General features: G+C 47.6%; 1 protein-coding gene across 2 annotated transcripts in view; it reads left to right on the forward strand.

Moving 5' to 3' along the window:
• The first annotated feature begins 7708 nt into the window (after positions 1–7708).
• The window catches only part of CACNG2 (calcium voltage-gated channel auxiliary subunit gamma 2), a 50529-nt gene continuing 36460 nt past the window's right edge, over positions 7709–21777 (forward strand). The window contains exons 1-2 of one of the 2 annotated variants that reach the window (XM_057420500.1): positions 7709–8064; positions 8613–8758. In XM_057420500.1, coding sequence (XP_057276483.1) covers positions 8617–8758 — 142 coding nt within the window. In that variant the 5' untranslated portion in view covers positions 7709–8064; positions 8613–8616. Of the gene's footprint in view, positions 8759–21777 lie in introns of both variants that reach the window. The other variant, XM_057420499.1, reaches the window with a different exon arrangement.

The raw sequence follows: 21777 nt of genomic DNA on the forward strand, positions 1-21777 counted from the left end.
CTGCTGGGCAGACCTACACAGCCAGCAGTGAGGTATCACCAAGGACCTGAGCCTGATCTGGTGGAGCTGCACGAGCCAAGTGTACTTCTGGAAACTGCTTTGCTCTGCAGTAGCCTCCTCACTTCCCATATGATTCGCCACCATGTGAGTAAACTCTGCTTTCAGAACATTACCAGCAATTTTCATAAGTGGTCAGTAGCTGCAGTGAATGAATGAAAGAATGAATGAATGAAAGTGGCAAATCCTGATGAGTGCAGCATTTGTCCTTGGAATTTTTGATTTCATTTCTACTAAGACTTCTGTTGTTACATGAGGTCAAAGTTAATCTGCTAAGATGACATTCAGACAATGGAACAGATATTCAGTTTTTCGTAGGTATTTGGAGCCTCTGCATCTCTGCAAAATCAGTGAGATGCTGACTGCTCAGCACAACTGACATTCAGGGTGGTTCTTCGATGTCTAAACATGGGGTTAGAGCCCTAAATAGGTGTTTTGTTTTCTTTATTAAAATAGGCCTCTATTCCCAAGACAGAGAATATCACCTCTCTACAATTTCTATCCATGGTACGCTCTTCTGTGCCTCACCAGAATGTTCCAGTTTAGCATTTGATTGGCTTAATCTGACTTGTTTAGCATACTTCCTCTATAGGAATTCACATTGGGAATCCTAAACCATTACAATGGCAATGTAAAACCAAATTGTAGGAGTTCACATGATAGCCCTGTGGACACGAAACACCAGCTTGCTTTCTCTGAAACAGCGTCTAAAGCACATGTACATCTCATGGCATGTCTCCCTGCCTATGTGGGACTACAGAAAGAAACCCTTCTCACAGTGAAATCCATAGCCTGTTACTGACATCAGAGGGACCCGATGATTTTGGATTTTCTGAGATTGCCCGCTCACTGAACTTCTGAATAGCTGTTGGGTTACATACTTCTCTTGATTGTCCCTCTGAAATGCCAGAAGGACTAAATAACCTATCCCAGAGACTGACCATTTTTCTTGGTTTTCTTAGGATGTTCCTTCAAGAGTCTCTTTTAACCCTGATTTATTACTGAGCATCAGACAAATTAAAAGTTCACTGTTCCTCCCCTGATACCTAAACTATCTGACAGTGAAGAGCAAGGGATGTCCTACAGAAGACAAAAGCGTGTATAGCTGGCTTGCAGAAGGGTTACCTGCATCAGTACCACCACACCTAGGAGAGTAAATCTGCCCCAGACAGGAAACCCCAATGATACCTTTGCAGCTCTGAGGACCAGGTGGCAAAAGTTCATTCATGTTTGGGCTGGATTGTCGCTTTAAATGATGATACTGAACAGATGAGGCTGCAAAGGGTCCTCCTATCTGTCCCCATCTGTGCCCTTTACATGGGAAGAAAGGCTTGGACTATCTATCAGTGTTGACACGAACCATCCTGACTGTAAGCCTCACCTTTCCCTCAGCATTTAGCATTGCGCTGATGCTTCCAGGAAGATTCTGAAAACCTTCAGTTCAGAAAAAAACCCAAGGCCTTTATTTTTCTTGCCTTATTCTTTGCAATTCTCTCATTGCTGCCGTCTTCACATGAAACAGACTTTCTGCTTCTTTAAGAGCCAAACCACGGCCAATACACATTTCCTCACAGGAGCTTCATAAACCTGTTTGTCAAGAAATGATGAGGTTTTTAACTTGTGGGTTCTGAAGTTGACCAAGACAAACCATCCTTTCCAGGAGAGGCAGATCAGGAGTGACAGTCTACTTTAGTTACAGTCAGTGGATGAAGAGACAAAGGCTTTATTGGAAGCAAGACAGTTATTTGTGCCCGTATTTCATGCACAACGGGCAGTGAGGCCCATTGCTTCTCTAATCCAAGGGTCTGGACACCCTTTTGCTGTGCCTTGACCCTAGAGCAGATTCTGATTACAAAACCTGTGCCATAACCTTTTCACTAACTTTGTTTTCTGGATACTTCTAGGGTTGGACATATGTGGATGTCAGTGGGAAGTATCTGTGCCTGGGTTTGGGTATGAATGGGAAGAAATCAGCGTGTTTCCATGAAGATCCAGGAATACAGCAAAGGAGAAGGAATACCTGTATGCTTGTGAATAAGTTGGTCTCAGACTGTATTTCTATAGTGTGTTTATGTTTCATATGGTGTATGTGTGTATTTTCTGTGGTTTGTGCAGGGGTAAGGGCATGTAGAGGTATGTATTTATTTATACACAAGATGGTTTAGCATGAAGGTAGCCTGGGACTATAGATAAGAGTGTAGAAAAATGTGTGTTCTGGGGTGGAAAAGTATGAGGGGCAGCATCTGAGGGAGGGGGATGGTGCCTTCAGTTTAACAGAGTTATGCAAATACATGGCGATAAGACATGCTGGTGGGAGGCGGGAATGTTCACACAACTTGTTTTCTCTCCTAGTCTTATTCAGTAAGTTTCTAGATAGGTGTATGCATTTATCCTCACTGGGGATACTTTACCAAATACTGGAATAACAGCTAGAGCGACTTGTTAGCAGCCTGCCCTCTGTTAGAGCTAATGGGTTGCAGGAATTGATTTTTACTTTTTTCCCCTATTGATTAGGAGGCTGCTGTACACACAAACCTAGCACAGCATGGAAAGAGAAAGGGAGGCAAAACAGTTCACATCCCGGCAATTCATCATGGTGGAAAATTCATCTTGGGAACCCCAGTTTTCTCCCACTATCTCTTTCAAATAAAGAAGGAAGCCTTTCCCTTTTGCAGAAATCAACCCACAGGGCTCATGAGATGATTGATAACACTTTGTTTTTATTCCAACCATCTCCGACTAGCAAACATTTCAAAGGTTACCAAGGAGTCTTGCAGGAAGAGCACGGGAGTTGTAGCTTCAAGACTTAATCTGGAACAGATTTCTTGGTTATATATGGGTACCCAACTCATTTATAACAGCACCCAGATCCCACTAAAATCAATGCAAATACTTTGATTTTGGTGGGCTTTGCTACTATATTCTGAACTTTTCAGTGCTTCAGTGCCTCTGTAAACTAATGTACTTTGTAAGACTGTTATGAGGCTAAATGAGTTGTTTGCACAACATTTAGCTTGGAAGAGGATATAGGTCAGAAGCTGAGGGAATTACGTATTGCAGCTTTATACCCTCTTACTTGGTCTCTGCCAGAGTTCCAGTCCTGTCTAAAATGGAGTTTTTTAGGCACTCTCAGGGCAGCACCAGCGCCACTTTTACATGGAAACCTACTAATTTTAATTATTAGACCTCTGTGCTCTGAATCTCTCTTCTTTCTTCCTTTCCAGTCACAGTATTACACTAGAGATGACTCTTCTGTAGTATTTGAATATTTGATGTTTGAACTGCCTTTTATGTTGATCCTCAAGTTAGATGAACCTGAAGAAAAGAGGACCACTGAGGCTATTTCCATCTGTATTTATCTCCCTGTCTCGATCTCATTTAAATCTCTATTATCCCAACCTGCAATTCTCTGGCAAAACCCCACAAATCTTCTTTCCTTGGTTTACTAGTTTGTTAAATTGGCCTAAGAAAACCACCAGCATGAAGATATGATGTGAATAACGTTTCTTAAGTGCTTTGGGACCCTCAGCTTTGGATGCCAGTGATGACTGCTCTGATCATCCCCTCTGCTTGTCTAACCATACAGACTTTTTCCAACTTTCTCTTTTCATTCTCTTTCTGCATCAGATCTCACTTCTGTCTTCTCTGCCCATTGGCTTCCAGTTCTATAATCATCACCCTAACCCCAATTTATTTTTCCTAGCATCTCCTCTGCTGGTGCCTCTGTCTATTAACACCTCTGCTCTGCCTCCAAATACAGCTGCATCAACTCCATCTCTTTTACATCTCATTACAGCAGCTCCTTCTGAGCTGGCCTCCCCAGGATGAAGATTCCTAGATACCAGTTTTCGTACACTATCGCGGTCTGATTTTCTCTTATGTGCCAAAAAGCTCCACTGCAGCTCTCAATTCACAAACACTCTAGTCAGCTCCATTACCATCCCATGGAGCTACTTCCGACTTTGTGCCCTTCATCTCCCTTCCTGCATCTTTCCTGTGCCCCTATTTTTCCTACAGCACTGCCCCTTCTCTCCACAAATAGCAACACTCTTGGTTTGCCATTGGAAGCAGACTTCCTGTGGCTCCCTGTCTCATCAGCTTCTCATTTCAAGTAATTTAAAATGTAATTTAAAATCTCTCTATTTCCTCCAGACTATTAATTTCTCTCTCCTTACTCTTCTATAGATGTCATTCTGTGTTGCGCTATTCAGTAAGACTGTTGTAAAAACCTGGCACAGGGGTTTTATTCTGCATTCCTGTTTTGGATTGTAATTTTTAATGGTTCTTTGTAGGAAAGATGAAATCTCAGCACAGCATCTAGCCACAGCACAAGCAGTCACACAGGACATTCTGGCATTTGCATTGCCTTTCTTCCATTCTTCTCCTGCGGCATTTAGAACCGTAGAGGAAATGTTGTCAGTGGCCTAAGAGTATATAAGTATTGTAGCAGGAAGAGAATCATTTCTGGAAATTGGGAAATGTGAGGCAGGAAGCTGTGTTCAGTCCTTATCCTGGGATGTGCTGAGCCCTCATAGATCTCACTACTCTCAGCCAGAGGTTAAAGAGCTCACCACCCTGCAAACATGGCCTTCTTACACTGGCCATTTCTTTCTGGGGAGAACGTGCCCCTCTGGTGTTGTCACTTGGAACCAAACTTGTCAAAGCTGCAGAAATACGTAATAAACAGTTCTGGATTGGTTTGAGGGTCTCTGTTTTGGCCCAGCCACTGCATCATCCTTGCCATCTGCCTGGGTTCATTAGATGTAAAAATATGTAATCCTGACATTGCAGCAATATATTTTTATTTACAGGTGAAATCTGTAATTTCTCACAGTATTGGGTCCCCTGCAAGCCCAAATCCGCAACCGGCGCAGTGACTGCTTGCTCTTCCTACTAGGCTCACTAGACTCGTATACCAACAGAAGAAAGCTCCTCAGCCCAGAGACGACTTCTGTCCAGGCAACCACACGTACAGTGACCCGAAGCAGCGCTGCCATTTGTAACAGTGAAATAAACACTTAACCCCATAGGCTATGCAGAGGAGCCCAAAGTGAAAACACAAAACATCACCCCTTGTCTCCCTCTCCTCCCTGAATGACCCTCGTGTGTAAGGGTGGGATCCTGGGAGCTTTCAGAAGACCTAAGATCTCTTTGCTTCCACTAACTCCAGCCAGGTCACTCCTGTGGCATTACTACAAGAGCTGTGCTACACAGTTTTGAGAGTACCGAGTAACTGAGGAGCCCACCTTCCTTGGAGCTACATGCTCCGCACATTGGTGCCTGATGGATTTGAGCGCCAGAATAGCCAGCTGAAGTTTTTTCCTCTTCAGAGTCTTCCAGACTCCTGGCCCAGCTTTTCTACCTTTGAAGAATGAGAAGACTTGAATACTGGGGTTAAGTTGGAGGCGAACAACCACCAACACAAAAAGAAAATGGCTTAGAGTCCCAATAATTATTTTTTCCACACTTATACCTTCCCCCTTCAAGGCCCCTTCCTTCTTTCAGTGGGAATGTCTCAGAAGGGGAGAGGAAGTCCTTGGTGATCTCTAGGTTGGCCAGCTAAGAGCCTTACAGAGCCTCCTCTTCAACACAGGCTGTCCTTGTAAAGCCATAATCTCCCACCATCGCAGGGGTGTTCTCTGCATCTCTCTGCCTCTCAAAATCCTTTGAACCAAGGACAATGGTTCAGAGCCTGTCCGCAGCTACCATACTCCACACTCCTGCATCAGCCTGCGTCCAAAAAGTGCATTGGGGCCACATCCCCCTTGCCCATCACTCCATGAGTGCAGAAAGAGACTCCCAGCTCCTGTGGCAGAAGCCAAAGCCAGGATTCTCCCAGGTGAGGCTGGGAACTAGGTGGTCTTAACCTGCACTGTCTCCTATCACCTCTCATCCCTTCTCCTGCCTCCCCAGGTCCTTTCCTGCATGCTGGTGGTGATCTGCGTATGGCTGATGCCAGACACCATGAGTGCTGGCTGCTAAACACCTGCAACTCAGTCTCAGCTGTGCAGGCCCTTCAACTGCGGAAAGTGATCAGTGGTCTGCAGGGCAGCCAATGTCCCCCTTCACCACCACCACCCCCCCCCCCCTCCGCTGGCTATGAAGCCTTTCAATTCCAACAATCGTGGGGCAGACTGTCCCGAAAGGACAGTCCCAGTCTGCACCCAGAGAGGGAGAAGGGAAGGGAGGTAGATGGAGTTATGAAATTGTAACGTGGCTGAAGCCCTCTGAGTGGTTCAGCTTCCCAGCACTCACTTCCCTCAGCCCTGCTCCCTGCACAGAACAGCAGTGAACCTACAACAGCTCTTCTGGCCCCCTTTTCACCGAACAACGAATCCGATCAGAGAGAAACAAAATCGGCAGCATCAAGAATTAGAGGATTCCTTTTCTTTATGGTTGTTGCATTAATGAGCAGCTACATGTATAGGACCAGGAGGTGACTAATGTAATTAACCTGGTGTAATGATACTGCTGAGGAAGAGAGAGAGGATTATGACATACTTAGATGTCAGTACTGCACAATTTCGTGTATGTTCCCAGTACTCTCAGCTTGTGTCTGACACAGGAAACTTCACCACTGATAGAACGCAGCCTACATCCATTCAGCTCATGCATTTTTCTGTGTAAAATGAGGATGTGAAATGGGGATTGTTTCCCTAGGTTTGAAGGGGAGGGAGCTATTCAGTTTTGGCGGTTTCTTTCCTTAACAGCATAATAGTAATAATAAAACAAATTGTCCTTTCTGGTGAAGAATCTTCCCAAAATGTCTGCTTCTTGGAGCAGGGGTTGGGATTTCACGGAAAGCTGTGAAGGCAAAGTCGGAACGCGGGGATTCACACAACACTGGTCAGGGGGAGACAGAGGGACGAAAAACACCAAAACACAGCCAACTTGCAGCGAGCCCACGAAGAGTGAAGAGCAAGCATTTAAAACCCCACCACAGCAGCAACAATAGCAGCAATAAGCGCTTATTTTTAAATTACCATTTCACCCGTCTCCTGAGGACAGAAACGGCTGCCTGAAGTTTTGCGCTGGGGTGGCCGCGGTGTGCGGGTTTGCAGCTCTGAGCACGTACGGGAGGAAGGCTGAGCTGAGGGGGACAGAAAACCGAGGAAGAGGGGGAGCCCCAGCTCCGCCTGGGCCACCAACCCTTCTCGGGGCTGGCAGCGGCGGGTTGGGAGCCTGGAGCGGGGGGGGGGGGGGCTGCCCCCTTCGCCCCTCCCTGCCTGCTCCTTGCCTGCTGCCCGCGCAGAGCGCAGCGCAGCGCAGCGCAGCGGAGGAGGGCGGCTGCCGCCCGCGGATGCTGGGGCGCGGGCGGCGCGGGCAGGGCGGGCGGCGCGGGCAGGGGAGCTGTCCTTCAGCACCGCGGGCCGCCGAGCGCGCCTCCCGCACCACCGCCGCCGCCGCCCGGGGAGCCGTCCTGCAGCACCGGGGCTCGGCAGCGCTCCTCCCGCACCGCCGCCGCCCGGGGAGCCGTCCTGCAGCACCGCCGCACGCCGCTGTCGAGCCGTCCAGCGCCGCGCCGCCGCCGCCGCCGCTGCCTTGATGCAGTAGCGGGGCCCGGGAGTAGCCGGGGGCCGCCGCGGGGCAGGGGGTGCCGCAGCCGCGCTCCGCGCCTGTAGCCAACCCCCCCCCCCCCCCCCCCCCCCCCCGCTTCCCCCCCACCCCACGTCCGTGTCCTCGTCTTCCCACCGCCACCCGGAGCCCCCCTCTGTCCTCGCCCACCTCCGCCGGGAACGAGCGCCGCGGCTGTGCGGAAAAGCCATGGGAGGCAAGACCTCGGCACCTGTTCAGCTGAAATCAAGGGCTTACAGTATACTGGGCAGCCTGGCTTGGTGGTAGGAGCGAGCGAAAGGAAAGGAGAAGCAAGCAAGCAAAAGTGAGAGAGGATTGGAGCGACTGCCGCTGCCGGGAAAAAAAAATAATAAATAAAACCCCAAGGAAGATAACTGAGAAGGAAAAGGATTTTCATGGCGCAGGCTGCAGAGCTAAGCAAGAAGACTGAAGGTTGCATCTCTGCTCTTACAGTCTCTAACTGTCTAGGTCCAGATAATGAGAGATTGTGTTGAGGATGCTGCTGCTGCTCCCCTGTTCACTGTGGAAGCCATCTCCAAATTAGCCATTACATATGGAAACTGGAGACCAGAATTTTAGAAAAAGGGATTAAGGCGTCTCATTTTGGGGGGGGTTCTCTCTTTATTTGTTTGGTTTTTCTTGGTTCTTTTATCTCTTGTTATTTTTTTTCTTTTTTTCCTTTTTCCTTTTTTTCTATTTCAACCAGAACGTTTCCAATTTAAAAGGCAAGCCTCTTCCCGTGTGGTCTTTCTAATTTACACTCTTTTCCGTGGGCTTTCTTACCTCCCTTTTTTGATATCTATCTCTCTATATATACCCATTATATTATTAGTCGGAATTATTATTCATTTATTTTATTAAACACACACACCCCAAGAATCAGAAGGCGGTTGGGTATTTGTATAATGAAGAATTATGGGGCTCTTTGACAGAGGTGTTCAGATGCTTTTAACCACCGTTGGTGCTTTCGCTGCCTTCAGCCTGATGACCATAGCTGTGGGGACCGACTACTGGCTTTACTCCAGAGGGGTTTGCAAGACTAAAACTGTCAGTGAGAACGAAACCAGCAAAAAGAACGAGGAAGTCATGACCCATTCTGGATTATGGAGAACCTGCTGCCTGGAAGGTATTTGATCCTGGATCTCCACCACCCCCTCCTTTCCTCTCCCACCAACCCATGTTTCCCCCCCCTTCCAAATAAATCCCTCCACATTCCACCATTTTCTCACTTCATTCCTTTCACCACGGATGGAGAGCAGTGGGCTCAGTTACTCAGGGCACAGAGGCAAGAAGACAGGCAAAACATTCTCTGTTCTGTTCCCTTCTCCCTTCCTCTTCCCCACATTCCACCCCCACCCCTCCCTGTGAAAAATTCACTTCCCCTCTCAAACTGGGATAACGCGCGTGTTACAAAAACACCGAGAGACCCAATTGTGTGGTCTGCCTGTCTTCAGCTTGTTTGTACTGCCTGGGAAAGCAATGCCAAAATGCTGTATTATTGCTTCACCACACAGTGAAGTAATTTGCAAACGGCTTATTTGCAAAGACAAGACTGGGAGCGAGGGGTGATGCGGGGAGGGGGTGACTGCAAAGCACTTTGGATGCAATTATCAGTTCACTTTTGGAGGGGGGGAAGAGAGAAAAGGAAGCAGCCCTGTTAGGTCCAATATGCCTCATGCAGTGAATCTAATGATTCCAGTCATCTTGAGCAGAGTTCAGATCATTTCGTAATGTCTGTGAGCAGCCACATCTCACTGGGCTGGGTGCAGAGGGGTCTAGTTGGTGGCTGACTGCTTTGGGACTGGGATTTTTCCTGGGTTTGTTTGTTGTTTAGGGGGGGTGGGGGGTGGGTTTTTGTTTGGGGCTGTTGTTTTGGGTTGGGGGGGGGGGGGTGTAAGGTTTATGGTAAAGGCTAAAAATAAATAAGCCTCTGAATGGAAAAAATCCAGCCTAAGTCTGATGTGGTGAAACTGAACAGCAACTCAGTGACATGTCTGATGGCAGAAGAGACAACACCACAGCCAACTTCTCGAATCAGACGTTCCTAAGGGAGAGGGAAAGAAAAGAGGGGGCCAGTGATTTGCTTTTGAATATGTGTTGCTCGCTACCGCTATTGGCGTATGTGTGGGCTGGGGAGGTGGTCTTCAGCCTGTGCTGGAGGGAGAGGGGCAACCGATGTAAATACGTGGCTTATGTTACACACGTAGCGAGGAGGAGAGAAGCGAGAGCACAGGAGCGCACTTTACAGCCCATTGTAAAAGCCCTGCTTATGAATTAGCTCCCAGCCGAAGGGTGGGCTCCTGGAGCTTTGTGGGCATCCAGGGATAACGCCTGGATCTGGTGGCATCCACCGGAGCTGGGTGTGCCTGGAGCTCCCCATCAGGAGACAACAGGGAGCGGGTACCGCAGGACTGATTCTCTCAGACCGGCACTGGGAGATGGGAAGGCAGTGGAGGTGGGGGGATAAACTATGCATGTCCTGATGTCTCTCACCAAAGCAAGCTAAAGCTGCTGTTTGGAAATGGTTGTGTCCGGGAAGAAGCGTGAATTTCCCCCCCGTTCTTGGTGCAAACGTTTGAGTGATGGCTGGACATGTTTTGAATAGCTAAGTGACTTCATTGAGCGATGGTCTATTTGACGCATACTGCATTTAGTGCCCTTTGTCAACCCAAACTGCTGCCTTTTAACATATCCTGCAGAGGAGCTCTATGCTGAATACTATATGCTGTCTCCACGCCAGAAAATCCATAGCAGTAAATTAATGGGAGATGTTTTAAACACACACGCACGCACACACGCACACATTTCCTCCAAATAGATAGAGGTATATAGCAATAAAAAATGAAAAGCTTTTCAAATAGCTATTCATTAGAACCAGGGAAGGAGACGTCTCCTTAATTAAAAATTAATGAGAGAGGGAAGAGAAAAAATAAATAAATAAAGGAAGCCTAAATGCAAAGCCATGTGGGGAAGGGAGGATGCGGGCTCCTGAGCCGCGTCCCCAGGCTGGAGGGCAGAGGGAGGCTTGGGATGGAGAGAGAACGTATGAGGACCCTGACCAGGAGAGGCAGTGAATTCGGATCATGTCTATCTGCCCACAGAGCTGTACCCAGAGGGACGAGGTCCAAGGGGGAGGAGGAAGGGGCGGGTGAGGTTTGTCAGATTGGAGGAGTTCAGGGCTCCTGCTCCTTTACATATGACAGGACCCCACAGGCACTGTGGAGAAGTGGCTTGCATGGCAAAGGAATGTGCCAGGATGCTTCCAATTAAAAGCCTCCAAGTGGCCCTAGCCCAGGCCCTCTGTCCTCCCTGTTGATGCTCTCCAGCGGGCTCAAACTGCAGCCCTGCACAAGGGGGTGAAATGCAGCCTGAGCACAAGGTGCATGGCTCTGGCAGGGTATTCCCTCTTGCCCCAGCCATGTGAGGGTTGGGCTGGCCCTTTCCCCCAGGCCCCAGGTTCTGGGCAGAAGCAGCAAGTGGGGTAGGAGGGTACAATGCACCACACAGGAGCTGAGCCCGGCTCCGAGTCCCTAGCCTGAGGGCACAGGTTGCCCCAAAACTTGGATAAAAGCTCGGTAGCAAGAACATGTCAGCAGAAGGCAAAACCAGCCCTACGGCCTCATTCTTAACAGGCCCTGGGCATGGGTTTGCTTCCTGGGGTGGCATGGCACAGGTCTGGCACCACTGCTGCCAGGTTGCCTCTGCCCGGATTCCCACAGCCCACATGGGCTGCTGGCTGGCACTGCCTTGCTCACAGGACAGCACAGTCAGATACCCTCACCAGCCCCTGGATGGCAGACCTTTTACTGTAACGTCTTAACCTTAAAGAAGGTTATTGTCTTTCTCAGCAGGAGGAATCAGAAAGGTGTCCCTGATTGACTCACTCTCCCTGGTGAAAGCTGCCGGCTGGTGAGCAGGAGGGAGAAGAGAGCAGCAAAGGATCTTTTCCCCCACGATACAGAGGGTGGGCAGATTTGTGGAGGGAAGGGCTTGGCCCCAGCAGGCTGTAAAAAGGGCAAACCCCTTGGACTGTGCTCACACCCTGCCCACGGTAGGGCACAAAGGCTCTGGGACAGACACACTTCTGCTGCCTGGGGCAGGTGTCAGGACAGGTCTATAGGGTGAGGGGAGGTATTGACGAGGAGGGCAGGAGGCTTTGTAACAAGGAAATAATCAAAAGAGCCCATACTTCCTCTTGCAACTGGTAGGAAACCTCTGATGAGGCCGTCTTGATTTCTGGGGTTGTAGGGGAATGCTGGCGTTAGTCAAGACTGTAGGATGTCAGAGATGGTGGACTCCTTGTGTTGAAAATACTGTGCTAAACTGTCTTTATTCCTTTTGGCCAAGATACCCAGTAGCAAAACCGGACATGGAGCCTCAGTCCAGGCTGTGCACGCACATATGCTGCGGTCAGAATTGCGAGTTCCTCTTGGAGAATTTGGTCCCCGGGCTTTCAGTTTCTGGGTCCCCCTCTCTTTAGTCATTCTTTTCCCCACAGTGGACTTTCAGTCAGCATTCGCAGATCTTGATATTGTTCCAAAAAAGAGTATCATTTGGGATCTTCCTACTTGATAGGTATTTCTTTCACTCCCTTTCTTGTGTCCTATAGTGAGCCCCTGCTCTGCGGTGGGGCTAAAGCAGAGTGGTGGTGTCGGTTCACATTACTGCAGGTCACACTTCTGATTTTTTTTTCCTCATCTTCCTTTCTCAGATTTTGGGGTTGCCCAAATGTGTCCCAGGGCCATTAAAAAATATTTGCCCTTCAAGAAAAATGGCCTTTCTCAGTCCTTTAAGTGCATAGGCACAAAACACACACATGCACTGAGCGATGAGATCTGCAAGCTCATGCCAGACGTGGATACTGCACCTCTTACAACTTTGAAATGGCTGCAGATCTTCCAGCCTAAATCCTTCTTGGCACCGAGTGCTTTAAAACCGCTTTTTATTATGAGTGATGCCTTGTCTAATTCTTTCATTAGCTCCTGTAGATCTCCTATAGGATCTCAAAAAAGTGAGCGACGATGCCTTATCAGGGTCTTACGAAGCAAGCAAATGAAATGTTTTTATATCTGCAGGTTATTGGTTTTGTCATGTTGTCATTATTACTAGGAAAGGGATAGGTCTGGGAGGCTTTTATACTGAGAAGAAGGGAGAGAAGAGTCCAGGGCAGGCAGGCATGAGTGATGTGCATGGGGTTAGACATCCCTGTAGATCTGACTGGTGTGAAGGCAAGTAATTGAATAGATGTTGGTTGAGAAAATAATTCCTGCCTAGAGACCCTTCCCAAGGAAAATTAATGAGCTGATCTGTTCCCTTTCCAGCTTGTTATATCTGAACAGCACAGAAGAGTTAAGTGCAGTTTCAGTGTTTGCAAAAACGAAGAGCTGACAGCACAGCGAGGCAGAGCACAGGCAGTGGACAAGCTTCTGCCAGACAATTCTGGTGCTGTGTCGCTTCCTCATGCTACCTTCTCCCACTGATGTTCACTCCTGGGCCACCTCTTTTCTTTCACGCCCATCTTATGAGTGTTCTTTTTCCTTATATTCCCTTTTACCTTTCCCAACTTCTTTTCTTTTCCTCTTCTTTCCGGTCAGCATTCCTAGTTTTGTGTTGCAGAATTCCTTGCGGTCCTACTTCCAAGGATCCACAAATCATACGGGATCCTTTCCCCTGACTTTTGCTGTTCTCATCCAGGGGCTTTTCTGAACACGCAGTGAACAGAGCAGTAGATTATTAAGTCAGGGTCTCCATGTCTTCGTGGTTCAGGAGCAGGAGCAGCCTAGCACAGCCCTGAGATGCAGCAGGAGGCAATGGCCCAGCACAGAGCTGATTGCTGCTGGCATTGCATCTGCCAGGAAGGAGGTGGATGCAGAGCTGGACAGGCCGTGGGTGAAGAGGAAGACAAAGGATTTTAAAAAGTGGGGTGGCAGATGGTGGGGAGAATTATTCAGGATCCCAGACTCGGTTGGGTTTGATTCTCCTCTCAGCTTAAATTCACACCTGACTGTACTGAGAAGGCAGGGATGAGAGGGGCTGAGACCTGCAAGCTCAGTTCCTTTGTGAGATTTTAAACAAGGAAATGCTGTTCGTCACCATTGAGTCACTGGGACTGACTTTTAAATTGCTTTTAAACGATGAAATTTCCTACCAACAGAGAAAGAGGAATGGGTTAATATTGTCCTGAAATGCACCAGAAATTGCCTTGCTGAAGACGGTGAGAGCAAAATGCAGTGGGAGGGACATGGAGATGCAGTGTGGCAGCAGTAATGTATAAAGAAATTACACAGAGATAGAACAAATGTCTCTTTGGCAGGGAGACCAGGAGCTATTCCTATCTAGTGTTTCCCTTTTAACCCATTCTTCTTCCCATGAAGCCTCCTGAGCCCCCATCTCACTTTGCTGCGGTTTGGTACAATCTAAGCAAGAGTTTTGGGGGAGGAGGACCGCTGAGGCTTGGCAGCAGAATCTCCATATTGATTTCATTTAAAAGCAGGAGTGAGGAGGTTGCCGGGGGGAGCAGGGAACATTTCAGGCTCTCAGATGGCTCTGCCCCCTGCCCCTGTTTGAAGAGCAGATTCCCAATCAAGCATACCCGGTTTATCCCAGGGGGGAGCCCTCGCTGCTCCATTCTGCACTGCTTCTCCCTTCCATATTGCGCTCGTTGTCAAGGGATGTGCTGCTGCCTTTCACGGGCACAAAACCTTCCCCCTTGCAGGGGGCTCTCGGGGACGGAAGGGGGCTTCTGCCGGGGGAATGGGTTAGCAGCAGGGCTCTTGCTCCGTCTCCTCCCCCTGCAGCCCCCATCCCAGGGCAACAGCTACCCAGCACGGGAAGCACAGAGCACAGAACAGGTCAGGCATACGTAGAATGTATTGTAAATACAATACACTTAAAAGTTATTTCTCCCTTGCCTCTATGACCCCAGCTTTATTCTCGCCCTCCATCTTTGACTCATTCTATCCATCTTCATTTTAATTTGCTCTCGTTTCCCTCCCCTGTTTTTCCTCTTTATTTTTCTCTTTCATCTTCATGTCTCTTCTGTGCTTTCTCTCCAAAGCAGCTTCGCCTTCATTATTTCGCCCTGTTTCTCTCCAAGTTCGCTGAGGCCCATCCCCCTTGCTTTTTCCTCTGCTATATTATCTTGTCCTTGCTCTCCTCTGTCTCCTCTGCTCCTGCCGTCTCATCTCTTTCTGTCCTCTTTCCTCTTTGCTGTTATTTCCCCTGCCCTTTCCCCCATCTCACATACACTCATTGTCCCCAGCTGAAGGACCCCATTCTTTTGGAGCTGTGCTCCCTCTACACTCTAAAGCGGCTCTTTTCTGACCCCTCTCCGTCTCTCCTCCTCCTCCTTTCTCTGGACAGTATTCCCCTTCCTCGAAGCAGTGTATAACACCAGTTGCTGTTGCTGTTTTCTCTTGTCCCCAGGGCAGCCTGGCTACCTCTGAGGGGGGTGAGACCCAAGCCCCTCCTTCTGGTCCCCTCATTGCTCATTGCCTGTGGTCAAGCCAACATCACTCCACTTTGCTGCCTCCAACCTCCCGTGGCCGGAGGGCTCACTGGCAGCTCAGCTGATGAGCTGGCTCATCTGCATGCAGCCAGCAACTGGGCTGGAAGGAGCTCATAGCAGTCCTAAATACCCTCCCCAGCAACCCTCAGCCATGGATCAGGCCAGGATCCAAATGGAAAATCAGGGTCTCTGTAGCCATAACCCTGGGGCAGTTGTTGTGCACTACAGCGAAGGATCTCTGGTTGTCAGGAAGAAGTGTCTCAGCAAGCAGCCATCCTTTTCAAGCCGCTTACAGGGGGATGATTTTCTTAGGGATGCCCAAGGGAGTGAGGGGAAGGGGCTGGGGTCTCCAGGCTCAATGGATCTTGATGATCAGCTGAATGAACTTCAGCGAGTCAGGCCAGGAGGTGATGCTGGCTAGAGGGAAAAGGGGATTGTGTCCCACGGAGGGCTCTACATGAACCATGGCAGCTCACTGAATGCCGGAAACAGACATATTGCTGTTAGTGGCCCAGTGCAGCCCATGGCTGCAGACAGAAAACTCACCACTAGCAAGTCCCCAGGCATAAGGAGTAGAGCAGGATGGATAGCAGAGAGTGTGGGAGCAAGGGCCATCCAAGGAAGAGGGTTGCAAAGTCAGAAGAGGGCTCATAAAAGGGGAAAGGGACAAGGAGGAGGAGGGAAGACCACGAGTATGAGGGCACCCCTGCAAGATTGGATGTGTTTGCCTGGAAAATGAGGTGAATGAGAGGGGAAGCAATCGGATTGCATTGAATAATGAATGGGATAGAGAAGATGGATCAGTAGCTCTTGATTTCCCCATTTTGTAACACACAGACAAGAGGACCTGATGTGAGTCACCGGAGACCCAGTTAAAGCGTTCTCATCTGATGCGTATCAGGGCTGTGGAGCTCATTGCCACCGGAGCTCCCGTGGCCAAGATTTTAGCAACATCTAGCAAGCAAGTGGGCATTTACAACCAAGTTCACAAAACTTAAGCGCCCTTCTAATAGATGTGAACAGCATTTTGGGTGTTTTGTAATTCAGCAATTAAGGCAGTCGCCATAAAAACGAGGATAACATTTCACAAGGGCAGTCTATCCCCTATCCGACTGCCATGTGGTTCTTGCCTCTTCCCTGAATCATTTGTCAGGGATTAAACAGAGCTCAGATTTACTTAGTCTGGCATTCCTTTTGTTTCTAGATGCTATGGTATGCAGTTGCAATATAAGATGCAAACTAGGCCTGTGTTTCTGCTGGTGTCAATGACTGCCCTAATTTGACAAATTAACAGTGAGTTTAGGTATTTCTATCATATTTTTCTAGGAAGGATCTGGGATAGAGAGCAATTAAGAGCATATGGAATTAAGTGGAGTCCTTTTTCTTCACACCCCAGGGTATAAAGCAAGTAGTTAGCAATGAAGGTGCTATATATGTGAGAAGAATTATTATTGTTGAAGTCCCTGCTTCCCAGAAAGCAATAGGCTTTGGGTCTCTTTGATGCTATCATGACTAAATTAGAAACGAGGTTGTCTCTTTTCTCTTGTATCTGTGTAAATGATTACTGAACTGGCATCTGATGACGTACAATACCGTAGTGTTTCTATGCACAAGAGATGTGAAGGCCCTATTCTCCCCTCATCGGCACTGATGCAACCTCACCGACTCGGATGGAGCCACAGTACATATGCTGTCCATACAGACAAGGGGAGAATGAGGCTGAGGATGGTCTGTGCATGCTTTAAACAACACAACCCCAAGGTCACTGCATGTCCCCGCGTTGCCAGTGCCATACCCAACAAACCAGGGGCTAAATTCAGTTCCAGTGTGGATGGCTGCAACAGCCTCAAAGTTAATGAGATTCTGCACTTGTTTATGCCAGCCTCCCACCCAGTCCAGCACTCCTTTTTTAGCTATTATTTCCATTGCCATCATCTTTCACCTTCATTAGAAAAATTCAACCTGGCTGCCCTCCCTGTGGGGTAAAAATCCTCTTATGGACTCCTCACCTTGGATTTATGAGCATGTAACACAGCAGAGGTGACCATGAATCCCCTCGCGTTCACCTTCTCGTTTTCATCTTTCTGCGTTTCTATCTTTCATTGAATCTCTTTTATTTACTGACAGCTTCCTGTCTCCCAGCCCCCTTTATCCTCTTTGTGTTATAGAAAAGCTCTCCCACAAAATTCCAAACTACACAGTCAGAGTTTTCATACCAAGCCCTGCAGGATAGCTGAAATCCACTGCTGTTCTATGGCACAGGCTGCTGAAGTTTCTATACTAGCTTCCTATCAAATCTATAACTCCCCAGAGAAGTATATGGACTTTATCCTGCACTTCCTCTTCCCCCAGAGCAAATGGTCTTACCTGCTAGCTGTGAAAACCAGAAAATGATGGTATACAAAAACCTGAGATGCAACGCCATCCTATCCATGGGTAGGAATCTTTCTGATGTGTGTTTTTGCTAGAAGCAAACAACCATAAATTTCTGATTTAGCTTGTTGTATAAGGTATACATTCTGTCAAATAAAGAACAACACTATCCACCTCCGTCCCCTGGATTTTCTATTCCTTTCTGATTTTTCTCTTCCTATTTCTCAGTTTTCATTCTCCCCCTGAACATGATATATTTTTTTTAGTGTCTGTTTTATTTTTCTCCTCCCACTGCTTCATAACTACATTTCATTCTTAAATTTGCAGTTGCTCAGGGAATTTCTCTGTTTCTTCAGCTCTTGTTTATACCAGCAGCGTAGCTGCAGTGTGATGGATCACGTTTGAACACTGAATAGGTCCCTGAATACGGTCATGTTCATTCAGTTTCATAGACCAGCCACTGCCAATCAAACTACTTTTGATCCAAACCTGTTTGTTGACTCCTGCAACCTAATTGTGACCTGTCCATTGTAACCAGTAAATTTCTGAGACTCTGTTCCTGGAGCTTTATTTCTTTCTGAAGATGTTGTCTAACACTTTTATCTCTTAGTTTCTTTCTTTTTTTTTTCTTTCTTGGTTTCAGTTTTTCTTCATTCTCTCTATGATTCCCCTTCAGAATTCATTGTTTCTTCTTTTCTTGTCTTTTTCTCCATGTTATCTCTCATGTCTGACATTTTCTTCCCCATGATGACATTTTTCCCTTCCCTTCACATTTCCAGACTGTAGTCCTCCTGGGTAGGAACCATTCTCCTTAATCCCAGGCCATTCAGCCTCTATGGAGAGGTTGTGGAAAAGGACTGACAACTAAGTGTGTTTTCATGTGCATATGTGCACACATGCACATGTGCATCTACTTTCAGATACGGTTGGTATGAAAGCTTGATGGCTGAAATGAAGTGTCCTGGCTCTGACTTTTGCCTTTCAGCCAGCCATAAGGAGTCATTTCCGAATGCAGATGCCCCCCAGAATTGCCTTGGGAGTACAGGGTCTCAAGGGATCAATCAACAAGAGTTTCTGCTGCTTCCTTTTAGAGTCAAGCATTGCCCTTTTCCTTACGCTGAGGGTCATGGGTTTTTGAAGGGCAGTGGCAGAATCATGAAAGAAGACGTTTTTCTCTTGCTCATTTTTAAGTGAGGGAGTGAATGAACTGTGATAAATATTTTTCTGTATATAGCTAGAGCTGTCTCAAAGAAGTGGCAGAGGAAACAGATGGCAGAGGCCCTTTATAGGCAGCTGCTGATGTCTCTTAAGGTGTCACCATCAGAAGAAAAGTGGTTGTAATTGGGGAGCTTCAAGATCAGTAATGCCTGAAAGGACTAGAGTAGAAAAGAATGTCATCCTGCATGAAGGTTGGGGAAGGAGGCAGAAATCAAATATTCAGAGACTAAGGAATGGTGCTTGAGAGTTGAAATAAAGTACAGGAAATAAGCTGAAGCAACTATGAAGTTTTACTGAATGACAACGAAAACAGGACGGATGGTTTCCCTGTGTTTGGGAGTTCATACTCACCTACAGACAGTGGGAACATTGTAGGCAGGGTGAAGAGCTGGTTTAGAGTATTTTGGGGACAGCAAGAGAGGCTGGTGTCCAGCGGAAACAACTGAGAGACATAGATCTCCAGTGCACTGTGGAAATGCAGCTGAGAGAGAGGAAAGGTCCAGGAATATCTATCTCCAGGCTCTTATCTTCTCCAACTTGCTTCTGAGCAGCATTGCAGCATGTGCTTTTGGGATGTCAGGGGGGGTGGGGTGCTACAGTTTGGTGTAGAAGCCTCTGTCCCAGATATTCCTCAGATAATTTGCTTGCCTGGAGCCCTACCATCTCAGTGTATGCAGCAGAAAAAAGAAATTGGAAGTTGACCTGTAAAATAACAGAAGTGGAGACATGCAGCTGCTCCCTCAAGAAATAACCAGAGCTAGGCTCCTTCCTATCTGCCAGGCTGGAAGGGATTGCACAGTGGGCTAGACCCCTAAGTATGCCAGTCATGGAGTTGCTTAAATCTCTCCTGCTCCATTTGTGCCTCCAAAAGTGGGAGCCATGTGTTCCTTTCAAGGAAGAGAACATTCATAAGAAAGTTCAATAGGAGGTGTGGGAGGAAACCAGGGAGGATGACAGGATCTATAATGAAAACGGAAGGGTTTGAGGTAACAGAGAAGCTGGCATCAGGCTTGGTATTGGAGATTAATTGGAGCTGAGCACTGCACCACATCTTCTAGCTGAGACACCTCCATTGCAGCTGTACTCAATAGTCTTGAAGGAAATAACAATTAAGAGTAGAGCAGTGCAGCTGTTTTGCTGTTGGTCAAGGGAGCAACAGAGAAACTAATATGTCTACCCTGCCAAGTGAACTGCAACGCAAACAGCAGCGCAGCACGCAGGAAAAGCATGGACTGACCATTTTCCTAAATTTCAGACGGCGCCTAATTATTGCACCACTTTTCCCCAGTCATCGTTCCACTCTTCCCCTCTTCAGTCATCGCTTTGTCCGTGTGTTCACAGGAAAGCATAACTGAGAAAGGCCAAGAATGGCTTTCCAGGAATTAATTCCACGGGCTGTCTAAGATCACAGGAGAAAGGTGTTTTTCTGTGTGCTGCATCATTACAGCTTGGCTCACATTTGCAGGAACAGCGAGGGGGAAAGCATTCAGAGCAAAGCAAGACTGTGAAAAAGAGCACTGTGGGGATGTACAGGCACCAGGGCCAAGGAGAATTTATACTTTTCCGCAGAAACCGAAGGGATGGGTTGTTTATGGAAGTATACTGACTCAGCTGTGGAGGAAAGCATCTCTGCATGCTGGAAACAGCGGGATGTTTGGGCCTGGAAGTGTCTGTGGCAGCTGGGAAGCACAGCTGGCCAGAAGGAAACACAAGGCAAGAGAAGACCCAAAACAAAGGAAAGCTGGGAAAATGAAGAATCAAAAGAGTCCGAGTATAAATTTTTTGTCCCAGCTTGGTGATGCCAGGAAATTTATCTATACAACGAACTCAAGGCAGACATGGCTACCTCCTACAGTGAGGCTCTCTGCTGGTCTCACGGATTGTAAACACACGCATCTGTCCTTCTTCTGGAGGCCTGGAGTACAGCTTTCATAGTAAAGAACCCATGGTTTGGCCAGGTGATCAGCAGAACCAAAACTTAATGCTCCTATTTGGCTGTTGCTCTTTGGCAGAGGGTTTCTGAGTATTTCACCTTTTATTGCCATGCTGCCATTACGACTGCACCAAAATGCTTCACGAAGGGTGGAAACACCTTTATGCTAGACGTCATGCATACACAAAAGCTGTTGTCCCCACATCAAAGAAGTGACAATCTAAGATGACAAACGACATATGAAGGGCAGCAAAGCAGAAGACAGCAAACGTGTAGAACTTGTTTCTGCATTTTTGCTTTTGACATCAGTAAGAGTGTATTACACCTGGAACTGACTTCATCTCCTTCTCCAGGCAGAGCAGAATGCAGAACAGGGCACATCTGCCCAGCACCAGGCAGTGCCAGAAGGAGATACCCAAAAATCTCTAAGCAAGCTAGCTTAAATATTCCAAGCCCTAATGGCTACTCAAGCATGGTGCTCTGCACAGGCAAATTAGCAGTGTGTCTGGAAGCTGTCAGGATGCAGCACTTAGTCAGGTGTGCTGCTTCCAAGACCCATGCAAGGTCACATTACAGTGTGCCATGAAGCCTCTCTCAGCTCTCAATCCAAATCTAATTCCTGTATTCCCATATGAGCATGCCTGAGTGGTTGGAGGGGTTCTTCCCCATGCTTGGTGACCACAGGTGGTCTGAAAGGAAAGAATGATCACACCTCATTCTGTTCCTGTGGGAGAGGTACTGTATTATTTGGGGTTCTGAAAGGAAGCTTGGTTCCAAACATGTCTCCAAGGGCTTGAAAGATCTGGAGCCCCCAGATGCCATCACAGCTGGATTTCTCCTTTTGCAGTTTTAGCAACCAGGGTTGAAGGAGACAGAAACAAATCTCCATGTGACCTGCAGATCCTGTCCTTTCACATGAGGGCTGAAGCATGCTGAAGAGGCAGTGCTGGAATGCTTTTGCCCATGTGATATCTGCCCTGAGCATACACGGCCACTTCCTTTTCTAGGGTTGTCACTTACCAGTGAAAATTCATTGGATTCATGACAAAACTGCAGGATTTACCAGCAAAAAAAAAAAAAAAGTTTGTTCTTAAAATAAATAAAATCTGATCTG

This window comes from Pezoporus wallicus, unplaced genomic scaffold, assembly GCF_028554395.1.
Source record: "Pezoporus wallicus isolate ANWC-B61680 ecotype Strahan unplaced genomic scaffold, APGP_CSIRO_Pwel_v1 contig_2871, whole genome shotgun sequence".
In the NCBI taxonomy this organism is placed as follows: Eukaryota; Metazoa; Chordata; class Aves; order Psittaciformes; family Psittacidae; genus Pezoporus; species Pezoporus wallicus.